This window comes from Sebastes umbrosus, chromosome 13, assembly GCF_015220745.1.
Source record: "Sebastes umbrosus isolate fSebUmb1 chromosome 13, fSebUmb1.pri, whole genome shotgun sequence".
NCBI classification, from domain to species: Eukaryota; Metazoa; Chordata; class Actinopteri; order Perciformes; family Sebastidae; genus Sebastes; species Sebastes umbrosus.
In genome coordinates, this window is record NC_051281.1 from 8062151 (window position 1) to 8084266 (window position 22116).

Sequence of the window (22116 nt, forward strand, 5' to 3'; positions counted from 1 at the left end):
AATATACCGAGAAATACACACAGTCCTTATTCAGAAATTGTGCATTTGAAACAAGCCGTTAAGATTTCTGTCCATTTGTGATGTCACAAATATACAATATTTAGAACCATTATGAGGTTTTAAACATAAACATTCTAAATGTGTCCCAGTTTATTTCCTGTTACAGTGTATGTTAATGACATCAGCTGACAGGAAGTAAACATGGACCACAACTGTTGCCTAGCAACGCAATTCCTTTGCAATTGAAATTCACTAAAACGGAGCGTTTCAGACAGAGGGTGAATACAGGTATATTCAGGCAGACAGTTTGAGGAAAATAAAGTTTTTTTTTAACATTACAGCATGTAAACATGTTCTAGTAGAAACACAAAATACAAGTATGAACCTGAAAATGAGCACAATATGGGACCTTTAATGCATCTTTTAGACAACATGGAGATATAAAGACACCGCTGGTAATAAACACAGCAACGGACGAAGAGATGTGGCAAAGGTTTTTGGTAATTTGCAAATATTGGATTATTTTGGATAGAAAGACGGTTTTACGAAAACAAGACGTCTAAAAACTTGTACACAAAACAAAGAAACCCAACAAATTTAGCCCTTCTAACCTTTAAATTAAGACATCTTTTTCACGAGCGAATAATTAAACCCAAAACCCGTAAAATACACATAGTGGTTTGAACTTTTACGCACGGTATTTTCATTTATGCACGGTATTTTCATAATTATAATAATTAGAAATTAAACCATAAAGTACCCAAATATCGGATTTTCCTAATTTCAGCCCAAATCTGTGAAATTAGGACACCACAGGTAAATACAGCAAGGCATGAAGAGAGGTGGCAAAGGTTTTTGGTAATTTGCAAATATTGGATTAATTTGTTTAGAAAAATGGTTTTAAGTAAACAATACGTCTAAAAACTTGTACATAAACAAACAAAAACAACTAATTTAGCCCTTCTAACCTTTAAACTAAGACATCTTTTTTTCAGGAGTGAATTATTAAACCCCATAGACCCGCAAATTACGCACAATGGTTTGAACTTTTACACACGGTGTTTTCTTTTACGCACGGTATTTTCATAATTATAATAGTTAGAAATTAAACCATAAAGTACCTTAATATGGGATTTTCCTAATTTCAGCCCAAATCTGTGAAATTAAGACACCACAGGTAAATACAGCAACGGAGGGAGAGAGGATGCAAAAGTTTTTGGCAATTTGCAAATATTGGATTAATTTGGTTAGAAAGACGGTTTTACGCAAACAAGACGTCTAAAAACTTGTACATAAACAAACAAAATCAACTAATTTAACCCTTCTAGCCTTTAAACCTAGACATCTTTTTCTTAATTATTTATTATTAAACCCAAGACCTGCAAATTACGCACAATTGTTTGAACTTTTACGCGCGGTATTTTCATTATTATAATAGTTAGAAATTAAACCATAAAGTCCCCAAATATGTGATTTTCCTAATTTCAGCTCAAATCTGTGAAATTAAATCGGAAATCAACAAACGTTTCCGTGTGAAAGAGCAGTTTTCGAAATGAACAATGTATATAACACTATTTAAAAAAGAAGGTATAAATGAAATACAGATTGTCTGTTTTATACCTATCAGTTCTCATCCTTTTCTGATCCTTTGCTGTCTCTCATCCTCCTTCCTTGAGTCCTGTGGTTGTTTTTCCATACAGGTGGGTCTATTTGCACCAACCTGGGAGCCCATCACCAGTTATTATTGGACTGTTGGCGCCATCTCGTGGTTGTAAAATGGCCTAATGCCTGTTGGACATCATGATTTTTATATTTCTTGGAAACAGTCACCTGAAATATATTGTCACTTTAATCACAGTTTGCTTAGAAATCAAATTACGCATATAGTCATGCCCTTAGAATAAAATCAAACTTGCAATAAAAATAAAACCAGTACAGAAGTACAGGGTTGTCATTTGTGTGAAATAGACTCTGAGGTGACTAGTAACAGAAACTGTGAATTCATGATCTACTCTGTAAATATTGTAGGCTAGTGTAGAGAGAGCCTCAGGCTATTGCAGCTTTTTAGTGATTTTAGAGTGAATTACACTGCATTCATTCACACAGCTTCTTACCGTAGCTTAAACAACTGTAGACCAATAATAAAAAAAACAAATGAAGTAAATAAAAACAGACTGTTATAAATAAATCTCTTTGTCAGTATGTGTTTGAATCATGTGTTCTCGAGTGTTTTCACAAAATGTATATTTTTAAATGGGTTTGTCTTCATACTCCTTTGAATGGTAATAAATGAACTGATGATGAGGATGGAAAATAATTATATGGCAAGATCAGAAACCACAGAAGAGTTCACTCATGGTGGACAGACGGCCATTATGCAGTGTTGGAGTTTAGTTTTTTAAGTTCAGCTCTAAATGTGTACCTGGCCTAACAGAGTTTTAATGACTCATCTTGTTTGCCCATACAGAAAAAAATAAAAATAATGAGCCAAATTATCCATTTAAAATGTAATACATTTAATATAAAAGGTCCTCTGACACACAGATGCCAGGCAGATGTGGCTTAATTTTCATGAAAAGGATACATATTGATATGTTTGCATTGTTATCACTGAAGAAAGCAATAGACTACACTGGAATAGGCCTAGTTGTCACGGTCCCTCCTACGTGACACCTGCTTGCCTGGTGTGAGTGTGTTTTTATTATTTTTCTACCTTTTAGTATGAATGTTGTGTGCTTGGTTTGTTTTGGTCTGATTGCTTGTTTCCCTCCTCTTGTTCTCTCTCACTTTATCACGACTCACTTGAACTTAATCTGCAATCAGCCCACCTGTCTACTAATCAAGCAAGCTCCTCTTCACTTCATAAACCCTGCTCCAACGGCCACTCTCTTCCGGATCGTTGCTATTCGTGGTTTATCAATGTCCACCCTGCCAGCTTATCTATCTGTCTGCCTGCTTGCCTCGACTAGCTGCTGCTCTCCAACCTCCAGGAAAAACCTATACCTGCCGCTTCAGCTCATACAGCCCTCTTAGTCAGCTCTCATCCAGCCCTGCTGTCAGCCCTCTTCCTCCCCCTTTTCCCTCGCCTGCAATATCAAAAACTCATGTCATGAAATACTGACCTTTTCACCTACCTGTTGTCCAGCCACAGAAACACTGACAATAGTAGGCCTATATGTGTCCTAACAGGAAAAAATCCAAATCAGCTATGGTGCTGAACAATTGCCATTAATTGTAGACTTCTAGTGTATTTTGGAATTTCAGCATCATTGAGCTCAATAGTCCTATATAGGCATAAAAGATGTTTTTTGTTTTCACTTTTAAATGCCAATAGCAACACTTAATCAGTAGGATTGACTGATCAGACAACAAATCTAAACTGTAAACATACAAATAACAACTTGATTTTTGCTTTATTACCTGGAAATTTCATTAGTAGTCATTACTTGTTATTATTTAGGTTAAACTGTACTTTTTATGGCTCAGTTTTGCTGCTGTTGCTGCTGGTGATATAACATATAGTGTTGACAAAATGTGACAGTAGCTCTCATCAGCCACACGAGGGCGCCCTAACTCTTCCAACATCAGAACATTGTTTACATAACCTGGTGATAACAGAGAGATGGTCTAATATAGATCATAGAAGCATCTGCAAATAGCAGATTAACCCCAAACCTCATTTTATGAGTGCAATTCTACAGAGATTAAAGTACGTCTGGACTGAGCATTACCAGACCATTAAATGGACGGGAGAGTTTTATGCCCATTACTGTACACATAAAGACAAAAATAGTGCCTCTAACTATAATAGGTGTACATTTACAAAAGACAGTTGTAACTGTAGAGCAGTGGTGGCACCAGCTGCATGTGGTGAGGCACCAGCACAAAGAAACCACAGCCTAAAGGACACTGCATCACATTTCCTTTACTGGAAAGGCACCCTAGAGGGCACTGCGACACGTTTTCTCTGCTGGAAGGGCACCCATTAATGCAACTGCATCACGTTTTATTCACGGGAAGAGCACCCTAGAGGGCCCTGCATCACATTTTATTCCAAGCAAGGGCACTATGGAGGGCACTTTATCATGATTTATGTTTTTTAAAGGTTCACTATGCGACATTTGGAGCATTAATATAGTAGCAAACAACTATTTGTAATGTAAAGATATAGAGGAGCAATGTCTACCTGAGCAGAGAATAAAGTCGCTCTCCTTCTGTGTGTGTTGTAATCCGAGCTTCTCTGTGCTTTGTTTACACATCCGGGCCAGCCGTGCGTGCCTTTTAGTGCATGTTCGTGCATTAATGAAAGACCTAGAAGCAGAGTCAGTCGGGAGCTGTCAGTGTTTCTGAATATTTTCACTTTAACGTTGGCTTCAAACACTTGATTTTTAATGTGTTTTTTATGATATTATGCTACGTATTTGTTTTGCATTTGTTTTATGTTGTGGCTTCTGAAACTTTAATGCATGTTTAAATGCTGCTGCCTTGGCCAGGTCTCTCTTGCAAAACAGATTCTTAATCTCAATGAGTACTACCTGGTTAAATAAAGGTTAAATAAATAAAAAAAAATAAAAAAATGTGAGCGTGCCCCACTGGCTAGCTCATGGACGCCTGTCTGCATTGCGCTCATACGGCGGTTATAGCTGATAACGACTTCCCGACCCACGGCGTTGTCGCAGAAGCGTGTTGCAGGAGCAGTGTTGATGTTGTTTGCACTGTTAGCGCCGTTAGCTGTGAGCTGCCGATTCAGCTGTCGCAATGTTGAGAGCCGTGTGGAGGCAGTAGATGTGCTCTGAATTTTGAATTTAGCACCTTTAATTAATAAATAATATGCGTTTTATTCTATTGGCATGGAGTGCTTGAGCACAATGATAGACTGATGTGTCATCAGAGTCAGCATAAGTTCAGCAGGTGCACCCGTTAAACCCTTTCTCAATCCTATAGGTTGCACAATACCTATACGTGCCTTCTGGAAGCACATGTCCCCCATTATTAATCCCACATTCAAGGTTTCCTTCTCATGATATCCCTGGGAATGAGAATGCATTGGTCTGTTTTGATGGAGAAACAGAAACAGGAAGTGTCTGTGTATATGTGTGTGTGTGTTTTTGAAAGAAAGAGAGAGTGGGTCACTCATTCACAACAACAGCATTTCTGTATGTGTCCTGCATATCAATGGGAATGACTTGGGGTCGCTATTGACAACTGAATCTCTCTGTCTCTCTTACTGTGCGTGTGTGTTTGTGTGTGCGACAGAAAGAGAGAAAGATAGGTGTTATTCCGGATATGTCCACACCACAGGGACTGAGTCACTTCTACAACATTGTAATCGTCACCGTCTTCTCCGCCAACTGTCCTGCCACTAATCTGCCTGGCCTATTGTTGCTGCTGAGCTCTCATCATCTCTCTTCTTGCGTAACAAACTAGGTGGGTGTTTTTCGCTGCAAGCCACAGGATTAGCAGTGTGAATGTAAAGGACTGAGGATCAGGAAGAAAACATGAGGAGGAGGAGAGGGAAGAGAGGAATATCTTAGCACTAATGTTACTTAGCAGCTCTTATGTTTGAAAGGAAACGTCTATGTAAGCAATCCAACAAAGAAAAATGACTCAAATCAGACTTCAGATCCGAGTGTGTTCTCATTTGGACATTATCCTTGCTCAGATGACGAGACTGAGTGGGCAGATAGTCTCAAAGACGTCCCTCAGGACTGGTCGCTGACTCAATGAAACAAAGGATTTAAAGGACCACACTGGGCCTTTACCATGTTGTAACCCATTTTCTACAAAACACATCACCACAGGTCATTTTCAAAAGCATGTCATGAATTTGGATATTTTCTAAAAATGTGTTTTTGTACATTTATTGGCAGCCACTGGTTTCAGTTCATGTCATTATAGTGTAAAAGGTCAATCTTACATTACTGCTGTGTGGTAATGCAGTTTCAAAAGGGCAGCTTTCTGGGAGGTGCGTTCAGGTGCTGGTGGGAAGCTCCGACATCTGAGAGCTGATAGGTTGCTGTGCAGTGTTGCATTCACAGGCTATGAGCTATGATGTTGGAGCATCAAACTGAAAAAAATAAGTGGATATCACGAAAAGTAAAATGTAAATTTTGTCAGTTCTAACAATAAAATGTTTGTTTTTTGCAGCCTCGTAGCACTTCAGCATGTGTAGGAGGCGGGAACTTGAATTCACTTGACTGATATTCAACCATGTGTTGAAACAAAATATGATTTTGTCAAACCGTAAGGTATAAAACTGGGAAATAAAGGGGCGAAACTATATGTTAAAACGTTACAGTTACTGCCAGCAACTTTCTAAAAAAAATCAAATCTTTACATTTGCTCAAAATGACATTATGTCCTGACAGGTAAACATGAGTCACATATTCTGGGAATAAAGCCAGGTCTCTCTATCCCACAACAGTGCATTATTAGGACACATGGTGAGGCAGAAGTGGGCTTAGTGTGAAGTGTTGCAGTCAGTGAGTCATTCCTCCAGCTGGAGAGAGTGGTAATGAAGGCTCCGCTAAATTAGAGCAGCACACCTACGTGGTGCCGAAATAGACTTGTGAATAAGAGGGAGAGAAAGAGAAAGAGACGAGGGGAAAGGTGAGAGACTCAAAGAGGAAGGGAACAGAGAGAGGAACAAGAGAGGTGAAAGAACACAGGAGAGAACAATTTGGACCGATGTGTTTTGTCCTTTCTTCAAGGACACCCACTTGTCTGGCTACAGACCCAGATTCTGTGAGCTGAATACAACAAGGTTAAAATCAGTTTCCTGTCTCTATTTATTCATCCTGCAGACAAAAAAAGTTAAATAAACTTCTAATATCAAGGCAAAAAGTCAGGAGACATGTTTTTTGCGGTCAAGACATTGTGACTTCACAATTACTGGAAAAGTGATGTGTTATGTTGAGGGGTTTCAGGCGTTGTTTAGATTGAATGATTAAACAGCTTCTTTGGTGTCTTAAAGCCTCAGTAGGCAGTATGTTTTTGGCATCAATGGGCAAAAACTCCATAATAACCTTTCAGCATATTGTAATTGAAGTGTTCTGAGAGAAAACTAGACTACTGCACCTCCTAAGGCTCTGTTATCAGGCTTTAAAAAAATCTAGAGATCAAGATTTTGACCAATCACAGGTCATTTCAGAGGATGGCTGTGTTGGCTGTGCTCTGGCTGATGGGCGGTACTTGGTATTTTCTCCACAGATCTCAACATGGCTGCCGGGTCACAAACTTTCTCATTTTACAGCTAAATCGTGCACTACAAGATGTTTCTGAAAACATCTGAGGTGAGAAATAGAAATACAGTAACAGAATATTGATTCATATTTGATCAGCGCTGCCCAGTTTGACCGTTTGGTCGGAGTTTGCGAGTGATTGACAGCCGGCTCAGAGATGGCAGCTGGATGGCAGACTCCAGATCAGCTCTGATTGGTTGTTTTCCTCCGGTCTGTGAAATCCTGCAGATGCCGTTAGGAGGACACCGGTAAATCCTTATGAAAATGAAACAAGTGAAAGTTGTAATGACTCTCTCCGCCCAGTCTGCCTGTTCTTGGTTTGTGTGACTGCTTTCCCTGCAGCTCTTGGGCGTGGCAGAGGATTGGCAACACCTGAGCTCATCAGCTACACTGGCAACATCTGGGCCCTGTGTGCCAGTGTTACTTTAAAAACCCAGTTGGAGCTCAGTTGCTGGCTCCATCTCTTCCCTGAAATACCCATTTGGTTTGGGGTTGCACAACAACATTGCACTTACACTGCTGAACTTACTGATTCCGTTAGTTTAAGTTTTCCTCTAATATTGTCTTTAAATTAATAAGGAATTTGTTAATTGGCTTGGCTGTGTGCATCTCTCCTCTATTGTCATGGCCATGCGGCCCGATTTGTGACAATTGGGGACTCATCTGAGACACATTTAAGAAAAGAATCACCCAACCCCCCTATGACTACAGTTCATGTTAAGATGGCACTGAGCATCACACAAAACAAGCTTTTCTAGAGTTGTTCAGTGTTACAGGACTGTATATCCAGCTGTTTCCATATATGAGTTAAACCATTATCGAAAGTCCTTCAGGCCACATAATATGAAAGCAATAGTTTGGTGCAAAATGAAAGCTGGAGGATAGGAACGGGCGACGGTTTGCTTCTGAAATGTTAATTTGTCAATTTAGATAATTGTCTGGGATTGGAGCACCTCTATACTTGGGATTCTGGCTGTTACATAAAAATAAATGGATGAATAATCATGCAGATTCATGTGGTGTGAAGTGATTCACTGTCAAATTAAGAAGAGAAAAATAACAATGAACACTGTGGAGGTGTGTGGTGAATGAAGGACGTATATACTGTCTTTGATTTGTCTCATATTGTATAACAACTTAAATATAAAATGTGTCATATAAACACATAGTTATATAAGCCATACAGTATGTACCGTGACAGTAGATGACTCAATGAACTGAACTATGAAGTGAATTAAGATTCTTTGGCCCTGTTTTCCCCACTGGGCGGTGTGAAAGTGAGCAGCTGCCTCTCACTGCAACTCAATGCTGCAGTAATCTAGTTAAAGAGATTAGCAGCAGGGCGGTTATGTAGCAAGAGGACAGCAAAACAGACATAATCCCTATAGGAAGCTCCCTCAGTTCGTCTACATTTGGTCTTTTTTTACACTCGGATGAAGGTGATGAATGTTAGGCCAGAGAGAATCCATTTCCAAGAAACAATGAAGTAAACTTTGGGTTGTATACATACTGGTAACAACGTTATCTTAATTAAGTTATAAAGCAATAAAACCTTCCAATGCCCTGGTGTTTCACCCATCCTTTACTTCAGTAAAAGTGGAAATACATCAATGTCAAAATACTCCATTATAAGAAAATGTCCTGCAAACAGAATCCTACTTAAAGGTGCAGTGTGTAGGATTTGGCGGCATCTAGTGGTGAGGTTGCAGATTGCAACCAACTGAAACTTCTCCCGAGTGCCAAGCAACTACGGTGGCCAAAGCAAAAACACAAAAATGCAAATGGCACTATAGAGCCAGTGTTCAGTTTGTTCGTTCTGGGTAGAAACATGGCGGCCGGCTCCGTGAGAAGACCCGCTCCGTATGTAGATATAAACGGCTCATTCTAAGGTAACGAAAACACAGTGATTCTTGTTTTCAGGTGATTAAACGCTAAAGAAAACACACTTATTAATATTATATTACATTTCTGCCAATAGATCCCCCTAAATGCTACACACTGTACCTTTAAATAAGTAAAAGTACTTTAGTATTATCACCAATATATGATGTGAAGTACTGGATCGGCAATGAAATGTCTCCTGTTACTGGCATATTGGTTATATGTGATAATATTAGAGAGAATACTGATCCATCAATGTGTAAGCAACATTTTACTAGTTAGGCCAGTGGTTCCCAACGTAGGGTCAGAAGATAAATCTGACGGGTCATAAGACTATTAATGTGATAGGAAAGAACAATAATAATGTTGTTTTTTGTGTAATATTAATTTTGTCTCTTTGGTGGAACTGCTAACACCTCATAGACATCAGAAATGTGACCAGGCACTTTTTTTGTGAGAGGTCACAAGCCAAAAACGTTCAGAAACACTGAATTTTCCTTGCCGCCGTCGCCCAAATGTTTGCTTATGGGGGAAATATTGGGTCTCTGTAAATTAAAGAGTACGATCTTGACATGCTCTATATGAAAAGTGTCATGAGATAACTTCTCTTGTGATTTGACACTATATAAATAAAATTGACTTGACTTTGATTTAATCTTTGATAATTGATTTATTTTGTAATTTGAAAAAGTAACTAGTAACTAAAGCTGTCAGATAAATGTAGTGGAGAAAAAGTAAAATTTTTGCAACTGAAATACAGTAGTTGTAGAAATAAAGTATGATGAAGAATAAAGTGTAATTACTTGAGTAAAGTACAAGTACCAAAAAACGGTATTTAAAGGGGACCTATTACGCTTTTGTTGCGTTTTCCCTTTTCTTTAGTGTGTTATATATATATTTTTGTTACAAGGCTCAATGCCCACTCCAAAAGGAGTTACTCTCCCCCCCAGAAACACTGCTCCTGAACTGCCTGAAATGCCTAGCTTGAAGTCCCGCCTTTTTGTTCTGTAACATGGTGATGTCACCAAGTAACACATTTGCATAATACCTGCTAGTCTGGCACATAGCTAGTTAGAGCGGAGCTGTAGCAGAGTCCAAAGAGTTTGGTTTGGTTGACCAATAACAACAGTGAGCCAGCTGACCAATTAGAGCAGACTGGGCTTGGGGGGCAGGAGCTCAAACAGAGCGTTTCAGACAGAGGGTGAAAAGAGGGGCTGCAGCACAGCTGTTATGAGAAAAATAAAGTGTTTTTTGAACATTAAAGCACGTAAGCATGTTCTAGTAGAAACCCAAATTAAAAGTATGCACCTGAAAATAAGCGTAATAGGTCCCCTTTAAGTACATTACTTGAGTAGATGTTCTTAGATACATTCCACCACTGTCTTTCACTTGCTAACTCGTCCTGGCTGTAGGAGGTGCCATTTAACACAGCTTTGTCTTACAGCATGATGCAAACCTTTAAATCAAGAACGACAACCCATAGAGAAGACTGAACTGTGGCATTATACAACCTTAAGCCTGCAGACTGTTGCTCCAGGCAAGGTGTGCTGTGAGACTAAAACACATTAAGACAGGAGACCTTTTAAGTGAGTGACTTTGTTGTATTATGTAATAGAAAATAAATTACAGAATTTACAGAATACAGTTCTTCAATATGACTGCAGCCTACACACACACTTGAGTGTGATAAACAATGTGATTATCATCTATATATGGAAGTGAAAGTCTGTCACCGGTAATGCAGAGGATGAACTGCAGCGTTGCTCTTCTCTTTCATTACGGATGAGAAGAGAAACAGGACAAATCCAGGCAGAGGTAACTCAGAAAAGACAGAGCGGCTGGATGCGAAGGAGTCAGAGACATGCACTGCACCGACAGACGCTCACAAACACCGTGTGCATGTCTTCTATTGATAACCACGGCGTGTATGTTGTGTGCAGCAGTGGTTCAGCCCACGCTCAGGCCCACACAGCTCACTTTGTCCAGCTCTCATTCACTTACCTAGCCGTTACTATAGAGACACAGTGGAGAAGAATGCAGAAGGCAGGCTGGCAGACAGATATGCAGGAGACCTGGGCTGAATCTTAATAATAAGGAGAAGGCTCACCACACACTGGGAGGCTGTTACATAACGCTGCTGCAGGATTCTGCCATCAACCTGTAAACAAAACTATTGCTATTTTGACCATTATGGTGTGATGTTTTCCCACTGATTCCCTTCACAGTTTGACCTCACATATCAAGTCAAGTATGTGTAACTCTTTAGTTTACATGCAGTTGAAACTATCTGGATGTCATGCAACACATGGCAGTGATTAAATCAGATATTCAAAGAGAATTTTATATCATATCCTGCTTATGCCACTAAAAATCGATCAATCAAGTGACGACATGTCATGTTTTACATGAGTGTCATGTTAGTATGAGAGTTGTTCCCTTATTAACAACATACTGGTACACAATATGTAGTCAAAATAGATGTTAAAGAGCTTGATTAAGAAGCATTTTGAATAGTTTTGATTAATACAATGAGACGTTGACGGTCTAATATTACCAGACTGACATTAGATGGCAGTAAATGAATAAAACATGTCTGTCTCTTTCCTCTCTATCCCTCTTTGTATTCTCATTTACCCCCTTTTTTTTGTCCCACTTTCTTTCCTCTCCCTCTACCTTTCAATCCTGTTCCCTTTCTGTCATGATTTTTTGTGTCATTTTTGGTCTGCCTTTCTTGTTTTTTTGTTCTGTAAATAGATACTGTATGTCCCTATATAAGACAGACACAGATAGGGAGAGAGAGAGAGAAAGAGAGAGAGAGAGTCATAGACGGTTCTGAGACTGCAGCAGATTCTAACCAATCACATGAAGGAACCCTGCAGCCCACGTGGCTTATTCATAAAAAAACAGGAGGAAACCCTGATCAATTCAGCTCCATTCTCTCATACAACATATCAGCAGTGTATCTATGCTCTACACTACGAAAGCTTCTGAAACTAATCAGAATCTGTTGCATTTTAATGCAACTCAAGTCGGGCACATTTTTAAAATCCTTCCTCGATTTTGCATATCTCTGAAAAATCATTAATGTGTGTAATCGTGTGAGACCAGTTTAGCAGATTGATGCATGCAGATTCCTCCTAACAATTCACTGTTCGGTCTCTGCGTTCCCATTTCAGTACGTGGCCCCGTTTACAATACCCAGGACGCAGAGACAGGATACCAAAAATATCCTCTATATGTGTCAGCTTACTTCACTGTACTCCGTGTGCAACACACGCATATCGACTGCAACGTATTCTGGGTTGTAATGTAGCTGTTCTTATCTGCCATTTGCTTAAAACTGTCAGGATATAAAACCTTCAAAAATCAAATCTTTGTGTCAGTATCTCTAAAAAAGAGTTTTTGTTTCATGGCAACCACTGAAGTCTCAAGAGCTCCAGTCCCATGGCAACCTATATGGTATCATCCCAGTAAGCATATTCGTCACAGACTTATATCTATTGCATAACCATGTCTCAAGGGTTTCCTGCAAATTGACGGATTAGTGGGTGGAGTGAGTGGATAAGAGGCTGTCCAAGGTAATTACTGCTGCAAACTGGAACATTTGTACAAAACATGGGTAATAAGTACCTGTATTTGTACCTGTACCTCACATATTAAGATAGTCAGTGCACACTAGGGCTAACCCGAATACCATTTTTTGGGCTTCGGTGAGAGATATTCGAAGGTATTCGAAGCTTTGGTGCGGCGCGGCAAGTTGACATGTTCTTCTGTATGTCTGTCTCCATCTCCCGTGTTTCAGTGACTGGCACAGTGTACACACACATCTCACACACCAAACAGCGATATCCGTCTGAGAATACCTAATAATAATACATGTTGAATATGAATAATGTTGCGGGATTATTCCTTATTTCATCGGCTATTTGGGCATTTATACTTTATAAAATCCCCAAATCCCCCCCGAAGCATTCGAATACTGAATTGGAGGTCGATTACCATGGTAACGGTCGAAGCGTCGACACATTCGGGTCAGCCCTAGTGCACACACACACATATAATCATTAGGACAAAGTGTTAAACCAACAAAACAATGCGAGAGAGACGAGATCCTACAGAAGTTTGGATTTATTTCACCATTGTCACCATAAACAATATTGACCTTTTATTAACATGTAGAGAGAGTGAATGCAACTGTGGTGCAACCACAGACAACACGCACATCTAAATATCACTTTCCATAGCTGACACGTAGGGAAAATGAACTGTACAAAAGATCTAATTCACAGATGATCTTCGCAGAGCGAGACTCGGGTGACATTAATGGCAGACACTCCAGTGCCTGACATTAAACACTGGTACACGACCATTATGTTATATACCACTGTGCAAAACATCAACGGTTTGTTCACAGCTGTGCAAAAATAGCAGCATAATATTCCACTTTCCAAGCGATGGATTCATAACACTACATCACAATGAGTACTGAGAAGCATAATACTGAATAATAACAGCCCCTATAAGCTCGGTTTCATGAAGAGTCAAATCACGTTTAGCTTATAGAAACGGAGTGCAAATGATAGTCACTGAACAATGAGGCCTTCACATTCAATATTTACAACATTCCTGCACTGTGAAAGTGAATTGAACCCAGCAGCAAACTGAGCAAAAATACCATTTCACCATTACGCTCTATTTGTTTTTTTTTGCTATGCATGGATGAACAACATCATATACAGCCACCTTCAGAAACAGGCAGATAAAAAAAATTAAATAAAGAGCATATCTATAATGTAGGATATGCACATGTAAACCACATTTCAGGCCAAGAGTATTTTGATAATTGGCACATAATGAGATTTTAAAACAACCTCTTGAAAAAACTGTACATTCCTTTCGGTCTCTAGCTATGTCGGCCTCTGCAATGTATCGGAAAACAATACACAACAGGGGCCTTTTAAGTTGGTATAATCATGCTGTATGGCCGTCTATCGGCCCATTTTTTATCACATTCCAGGAGGAAGAAGCTCCCTTTAATTGTACATTTCTTCCCCCCCCATATACCCTCATGTTCAACTTGAACCAACGGCCCAATTTACAGTATCACATTGGTAGGCATAAACAAGTAATTCAAAGTAACGGGGTTCATATTAAGAAATTGGTGGTTTTTGATCATCACACAACAGGAGCTGAAAAACATTCCAACCAAGCATGAAGATACATGATGCATTTTCAGCAGTAGATGGAAACTTATCTGTTAGAGAGGAATATCTACATAAGTAATGTGTTTTGCATGCTTCGTCTGTTGCATGTTCAACAGCTTACCTATATATCAGCTGGTGGAGAATCTAAAAAAGCAACACTACTCGCTGTACACCTCTACTTACACAAGGCTTAGGCTTATGCTTCTGAAAGTGTATTGGGCCGACTGGTCCTCTTAAGCCACTTTCAGGGCTCTGTTGTGACGAGGTGATTCAATAATAGCAGCAAGAAGAGCGAGCTGAGGAGGAGGAGGAGGAGGAGGAGGAGAAATGGCTGCACAGGTCAGCACCTCGGACAGCTCCTCCTCTCGACTTCTTCTCACAAACACACACTGATCTATCTATTCTGGTCCTTCTGCCTGGATGGAGCTCACTGCGACACCCCAGACAGAAATTAGGCTAATCATGAATAGGAAGGGGATTTGAGAGTCAGGATGTGATTCCGTAGCATGGAGTCAATCCCTGCGTCAGTCAAAAGACAAGACAAGACAAAAGATATTACCACTGGCATGCATGTATGAAATCTCCTACTGTAGTAGCCTAAACACAGGCACACTGATAACATCATTATTCAGCCCATGCAGGCGTGAGAACGCCTTCAACATCTGGAACATCTGGCCTTTTACATTCAAAACCACCGTTATGTGATTTTGCAAAAAATATTTTATAAAACCACCATTAGTAGGCTCTCAAATCTTGTGTTTTGTCAGCGATCCAGGTTGGCCTCGGTGGTCTCTTGTTGGTTTTTGAGGTCCTGGAAGACCTGAGTGGATAAGAGGCTGTCCAAGGTACTGCTGCAGCAAACTGCAACATTTGTACAAAACATGGGCCATAAGTACCTGTATATGCGCTCATTAGTAGGCTAATCATGAATGAAACAGGGGGATTTGTGGATGTGATTTTGTAGCATGGAGTCAATCCAAGGGGACAAGACAAAAGAGGACGATATTACCACTGGCATGCATGTATGAAATCTCCTACTGTAGTAGCCTAAACACACGCACACTGATAATAACATCATTATTCAGCCCATGCAGGCGTGAGAACGCCTTCAACATCTGGAACATCTGGCCCTTTTACAATCAAAACCACTGTTGTGTGATTTTGCAAAAAAACATTTTATAAAACCACCATTAGTAGGCCTACATCTTGTTGTTTTGGTATATTACCACTGGCATGCATGTATGAAAGCTCCTACTGTAGTAGCCTAAACACACGGACACTGATAATAACATCATTATCCAGCCCCATGCAGGCGTGAGAACCCCTTCAACATCTGGAACATCTGGCCCTTTTACATTCAAAACCACCGTTGTGTGATTTTGCAAAAAAAAAAACCACATTCATGTTTATAAAACCACCATTAGTTGTGTGATTTTGCAAAAAACACATTTTTATAAAACCACCATTAGTAGGCTGTCAAATCGTGTTTCTGTCAGCGGTCCAGGTTGGCCTCGGTGGTCTCTCGTTGGTTCTTGAGGTCCTGGAAGACCTCGGTGAAAAAGTGCGGGTCCGCATTGAGCTGCAGCATTTTGGCACTGAGCCTGTTGATGATCCGGAGCGACATCTCCCAGAAAACCTCCCTGTTCGCCTCGTTCATGAAGGGCTTGAGCGGATAGGAGATCTCGTTTCCCATGTAGGAGTAGGCCAGGTAGAGGCACGCCTGGAAGGTGCCCTGCAGCTCCGCAGCGCTGCAGACGCTGTCCGCTATCGTGTCCTCGCACAGCAGGTACACGAACACCACGTTGGCCGGCGTGATGAAGCCCTGGTCCTGCCAGCCCTGCAGCAACAGAGTCCGATCGATGTTCCTGAACCAGAGGATCACCTCCCCGCTGTTCAGGTCCTTCAGTTTAAAACACCTGCGGCACATGAAGTCTCCCAAGCAGCGCAGCAGCTCACCTGTGGACGCCTGGATCACTATCCGCCTCGGAGACACCAAGGAGAGGCTGCTAGGCTGCTTCTGCACCGTGGAGAGCCGCGAGACGTCGATTTGCGCGCATGGCACCGTGGGCACCGGCACCGGAATGGGTGCTTTTGGTTTCTTCTCCTCGTTTTGCGTCTTCCTGGTGTTCTCGTTGTTGAGCTGCGACACCTGCACCTGGCTGGATGGGAGCTCTCGTGTAGTGGGAAGCGGTTTTGGAGTCACTTTCTTCGCGCTCTTCTTGGCCGAAGTGGACACCAGCTTCTTCCAGGAGAGAGACACGAACATGGAGTGGCGCTTGAGGCTCTTGTTGTCGTTTTTTACCTCTACTCCTCCTCCGGCGAGCTCGGAGTCCATGATGGACGCCTTCTTGTTCGCCGGAGAGATGGAGAGGACGGTACCCATGTCTGCAGAGGAGGAGAGGAGAGGAGGAGAGTGGTGGTGGGAGCTGGAGAGGGATGATGCTGCAACTTCAACGCAGTCTTTTCTGCAAAAGGGGATGAGAGGCGGTGAGGACAGTCACGACAAAGATTGGTACTCCATTTATGCGTTTTTAGCTGCTATCCGTGTGAAGGTGCTCCTGCAGGATGAAGATGGAGGTGTTTTTTCTTGTATTCCAAAAGATGCTCAGACGCGCTGCGACACAATTCCTATATGGCTGCTGGATGCTGGAGCATAGGAGAAAAGATTAGTCGCCCCTGCGTTAAGTCATGGGTATAAACGAACCAGCAAAGTGCAAGCTCCTGACTGACAGCAGAGGCAGCCAATGAGAAAGCCAATCGATGATCCAATGGCTAGGGCTGTTGTTTAAATAGCTCCAGGTCTCCCATTCATAGCCTTTATATAGCCTATACAGGTATATAGATTCTATAGATGCTTTGTTTCCCTTTTAAAAGCATGTCTATACACTGAGCATGATGAATGATGTGTTTTATATATTCACTATAACATTTACATCATATTATCATCCTTAAGTGGGTATTTAGGGTAATGAGTGGTTAATGTACCCATCTGTGTCTTTTAACTGTTAAAAACAGAGTCATTCTGCTGACATTTACATGTCTTCACACATCACGATCAAGCTCGTAAGCATGAGAACTGCTGCAGAGAGTCACACTATTTGGCTGTACCTGTACAATGACAATAAAGGAAATCTAATCTAATCTTATATATTTGTCACTTTATACAGTATTGAGGTTTAATGCCACCTTTTACCTGCTGGGATCACTGACTAACAGCCCTTGATCTAACTAAATTGCTCCACCATCGGTATTGTTTACATAGTGATTTGTCACTAGAAAGCATTGATGCACAAACTGTAATTATAAAATGAAAAATATCCTTAACCACACCATAAAACCACCCTGTAAACACATCTAGAAATTGTGTCAAACAATTGGTTACTAAGCATGTTTTTTAACATTGAAACCACAACAAAACTCTTCCACCAAAAGTTCACACAAGAATGTTCCCTGAAGAGTTGTTTGGAAATACATCTGTGCAGGTGTTTGTGCCAGCTCTGGGCGCACTAAACTTACTATTTGAACTATGCATAGTATTCTTGATGCCAGGCACAAAAAGAAACATCACCTGCACTTATTTTTACAATACATTCACTTGTTGTAGATGTGCAAAAGGGCAAAATGTGTGTGACACTGTACTTTTAATAACATAAAACATACTTTATTCTCTGCTCCACGAGCATCGAAGCTTAAATGTGATGTGGCATTTTATAAGTTGTTTTCTTCATCTACTCTAGTTTGCAATGCGGGACAGGGACATAAAGTGTGTGTGTGATTTCCTGTATACATAAATATCCCTTTGTCTTTCAAAGCTTTTATTATTATGACAGAAATAATACCAAAGCATTTTGGTGTACCGTGGAATCCATAGGCGACAGTTTAATCCTGCACTCAGCTACTGTAACGTAACATGTATGTCACAGTCTCAGGGAACTCGACGGGTGATCCAATTACCCTCACCAGAACTGGCACCCGTCCACTGAGTTGCATGACGACTGCGACCTGATCTTTCCATGCAGCTTGACGTAAACACAGATACAAATAGCACTGACAGTCTGTGGAGTCTTCAGAAAGAGCTTTGCCATTCCACTGAATCGTAAAGCTAAATATCCGTCAATACCTGCGTTCTGATGTCATTCTTCTTACTTGTCCCATATTGTCATTTATTGAAATCCCAACTATATTAATATTTACTTTTCATTTGCTTCTTATTTTGAGATATCCCATTGCTGTAATGGTCCATTTATTCAATAAATTATACCCTGAGTGGTTTTACGAGACATAAGAGAGATATCTTTTCTTCCTTTATTATATTTTCCAATCCCATGAGTATTTGTGCAGTTTGATTGAATACCTGTGCAGTCAATCACAGTGTGAATGTTCAGCACAACACAGCTAACATATTGGTAATGTGAAATAAAACCTGGCTGCACTAAACCTACAAAGTCTTGTTAAAAGGTAGGAAAGCATCCAGAGAACTGTCCAAAGCTTTTATTGATAAAAACAGACCCATCATACAACATATGAGGTACACAGGTCTAGTTGAAAACAGGTGGCACAATAGAGTTAAATCATGTGTGTCGTCCTTTTACGGTTTAGTGTAATGTAGAGGCAGGAAGTGATGGTCACATCTGTCGGGATATTTGTTGTTTGCTCTGTTTTACAGGTAACACAAAGTAAAAACATATCGAACTAGAAGGAAACTCAGAGAGAGCAGACCTCCACTCAGGCCATTTTCCATAAGAATGATATTAAGAAAAATAATGCGTGTATCCGCTTTGTGATTCAGATCCACTCAAACATTTAGTGGGTTCTTCCTTGGCCCATGCTACACCCTTACACCAAGTTTCATGAAAATCAGGCTGGTAGTTTTTCTGTAATCCAGCTGACAAACAGACAAACAAACAAACAAACAAACAAACAAAAAACATTAACCTCCTTGGCGGAGATGATAATTTGCATATTCCTCCACTTTCCCTCCACCCATCATTGTCATCATCATCTGTCACCACAACAGACACCCTCAGCATAATCTAATTATCATCAGCACCATCTTTGTATATCATAATGATGATGATGAAACTCTTTACAGGCCTGACAGTCATCATCTATAGGAGGCTATAAGCTGTCTGATCCACCTGGTAAACCAAATCCACTGTGACGAGATGGAAGTCTGAAGTAGGAAGTGAAACTATAAAGTGCCTCCCCATTTCACACAAACTCGTTTGATCATACCAACGTTTGATCCAACACAACATAAATCAGACGGTGAACAAAAGAAACTCTTTCATCACAAATCAAACAAAAACGCAACAGGATGTTACAGAGGAATAATCTCAATGTATTACACATGAAACATCAAGCTCTTCTGACACTATATTCAGGTATCAGAGGATGTGCCGGCATTACAACTAAATCAGCGGTGTATTATAAAACATAACGGTTCAACAAGCGCAGTAACAAGTGTATGAAAGTCAGAACAGATTCTCAGAGGAGAACTTGCAGATTGGAGTGGAAGAAAACTTATTTAATTTAAGTTTGCAAGACAGCTACATTGTTGAGGTTATTATTTAGGAAGAGGGGAGAGAATAGCAGGAGATAGTAAGATAGATAGATGGATAGATAGATAGATAGATAGATAGATAGATGGATAGATGGATAGATGGATAGATAGAGAGATAAATAGATAGATGGATAGATAGATGGATGGATAGACAGTATGTTATTAATCTCATTGTGAATTTGTGATGTTGTAGCAGCAATATCACATAAATCTGGCACCAAATGAAATAAGGACATTCAAAGAAGTAAGAAAATAAAGTAAAGAAACAATAAATATATCAATGCAATATGTCTACATTACTATCCTTACATGAACACTGTCTCCACTAAGGTGTTGTTTTCGGTTCCAGATGTTCATTCAGATTATTCATGACCACCTGATGTGTAAATCAGCCGGACACACAGAACACCCAGTGCTGTCAACAACCTGAAAACTATGAATGTAGTCATTTTAGAGCATAAACAACAACTATACAGTAAATCTCAGGACCTTTGGTCAGTTTGAATTGCAACACTTCCCTTATTCTCATCTAATTTTCAACCTACAATATGTATGTGTCTAATCTGGGTTGAGTTATGCATATTCCATCACAGCGTTATCAAACTCGACATCTCTGGTGTATTGCCTCGGTTATCAAAGCCTTCTGCTGACTGAGCTGACAGGAAAAATAGCATAACATCATCAAAAATTTCCGCTGCTGTGTGCATATTCTGTATTATGTAAGAAGACAGTTAAAGGGAAAACATTCAAAAGTTTCTCTCTCTCTCTCTCTCTCTCTCTCTCCACTTCCTGTGATGAGTTTGCCTCCTGGTGGTGCTGTAGTGCAACTGTAGCAGCTGCAACAATGTCTGTGGTTTTCTGTGTTAAACATTTTCAATTATTAAAAACCTGATCAGATCATTCTCAAATGTGTCATAAAATCCAGAATATACCTCAGATTTTGACTCTTGTTTTTAGAAAATTAAGCCTCAGATAACTTAGCAAAACTACACAAAACATAGTCATGCAACATGTTATTATTATGCTGGTTGGTACACATTCATAGATTCATATTGTCTGTCTTGTTGTCTAGTTTTGCAGAGATCTTTGTGACTATTTTTTCAAAAAGTGTAATTATATACTGTTCATAGGGTACGTGCTTCACCAATAATACCATCTTGATATGCTTTAACGCCTCTGAACAGCCACTATGTTCAACCTGAGCAGAGGCCTAATCAGCCAGAATAACTGAAAACACCAGTGTGGGTGTTCAGAGGCTTTAAAATGTAGGTTGCACATTTGAAAGCTTCAATTTTCCTTTATTTATCTCTCTATTTTGATTCCAGAACAACAAATGTCACATCTGTAAAGACGACAACACTTTGTTCATGTATGTTTTCTACTTGTTTCTGTCCAGCAAACATGCATCGTAAGTGTTATAGAAAGTTTAAGAAATCAAAAATCACCTTGAGATTGTCAAAGGTGGTTTTTTGAAAGCTTGATTAAAACATTTTATTTTGAAAACATAAAATAGTTGCAAATTTAAACCCTAAATCAGACTATTTCTGAGTCTGTTTTGCCTTTTATGACTTGTCAGTATTGGAAATAGGGCAAATAAAACACTCTGAACCTGTAAATTTGAGGAGGACAAGTAATAAATTGACCACTGGAGGGCACTCACATCCAGCTGCAAATCAACCCAGACAGTCTCTGAGTGGAAATATTCATCATGGAGGCCTTGAGCTGGTGACATTTCCTGTCAGCAGGCGTCTTCACCACCTCATCCCAACATTTAATTAGTTCTAGTGAAACCCGTGGGATGACATATCAGGCAGAGTGACTGAGGAGAGGAGGAGTGAAGGTTTGCGAGACCTCTGACTAATATTAGCTTTAGTGACAGAATAACTCAGGGTCTGCCAGCAGGACAGTGGGAGTGAACAGGGAGGAGATACTGTAATGATTTAAATCCTTTGAGGTTTATTGTTTTATTGTCATGGTCTTGATATACATAAGCATGCACATATCCACAATTACAAAACATTGTGAGGATGTTATGGGAAAACTACTCAAAAAGCATGTCAACATAACCCAGATAAACTTGACCTGACAAGGAGCGAAAGTGAGCATAAGGTGAAACAAACTTATCAGAGAGTGTAAGTTATTTTGTGAACCTCCCAAGTAGATGTTTATAGTCCAGAAAAAAAGGTAAACAACTGCATACAGTTCTTTACAATTGCCAAAACACATT

General features: G+C 40.1%; 2 protein-coding genes across 2 annotated transcripts in view; one reads left to right on the forward strand and one right to left on the reverse strand.

The window, feature by feature from the left end:
- The window catches only part of fev (FEV transcription factor, ETS family member), a 7484-nt gene extending 5541 nt beyond the window's left edge, over nt 1–1943 (forward strand). Inside the window, exon 4 of the mRNA XM_037788898.1 lies at nt 1701–1943. The gene's annotated coding sequence lies outside the window, so the exon portion shown is untranslated. The remainder of the gene's footprint in view (nt 1–1700) is intronic.
- An 11289-nt stretch (nt 1944–13232) lies between these two features.
- cdk5r2b (cyclin-dependent kinase 5, regulatory subunit 2b (p39)) lies at nt 13233–17301 on the reverse strand. Its single transcript, XM_037790748.1, has one exon. It carries the CDS (start codon nt 16707–16709, stop codon nt 15819–15821), a length of 891 nt encoding a protein of 296 aa, XP_037646676.1. The 5' UTR covers nt 16710–17301; the 3' UTR covers nt 13233–15818.
- Nucleotides 17302–22116: the final 4815 nt, after the last annotated feature.

Bases quoted from the DNA above. Each gene is read 5' to 3' on its own strand.
- cdk5r2b (XM_037790748.1), bottom strand. From the start codon at position 16,709: ATGGGTACCGTCCTCTCCATCTCTCCGGCGAACAAGAAGGCGTCCATC.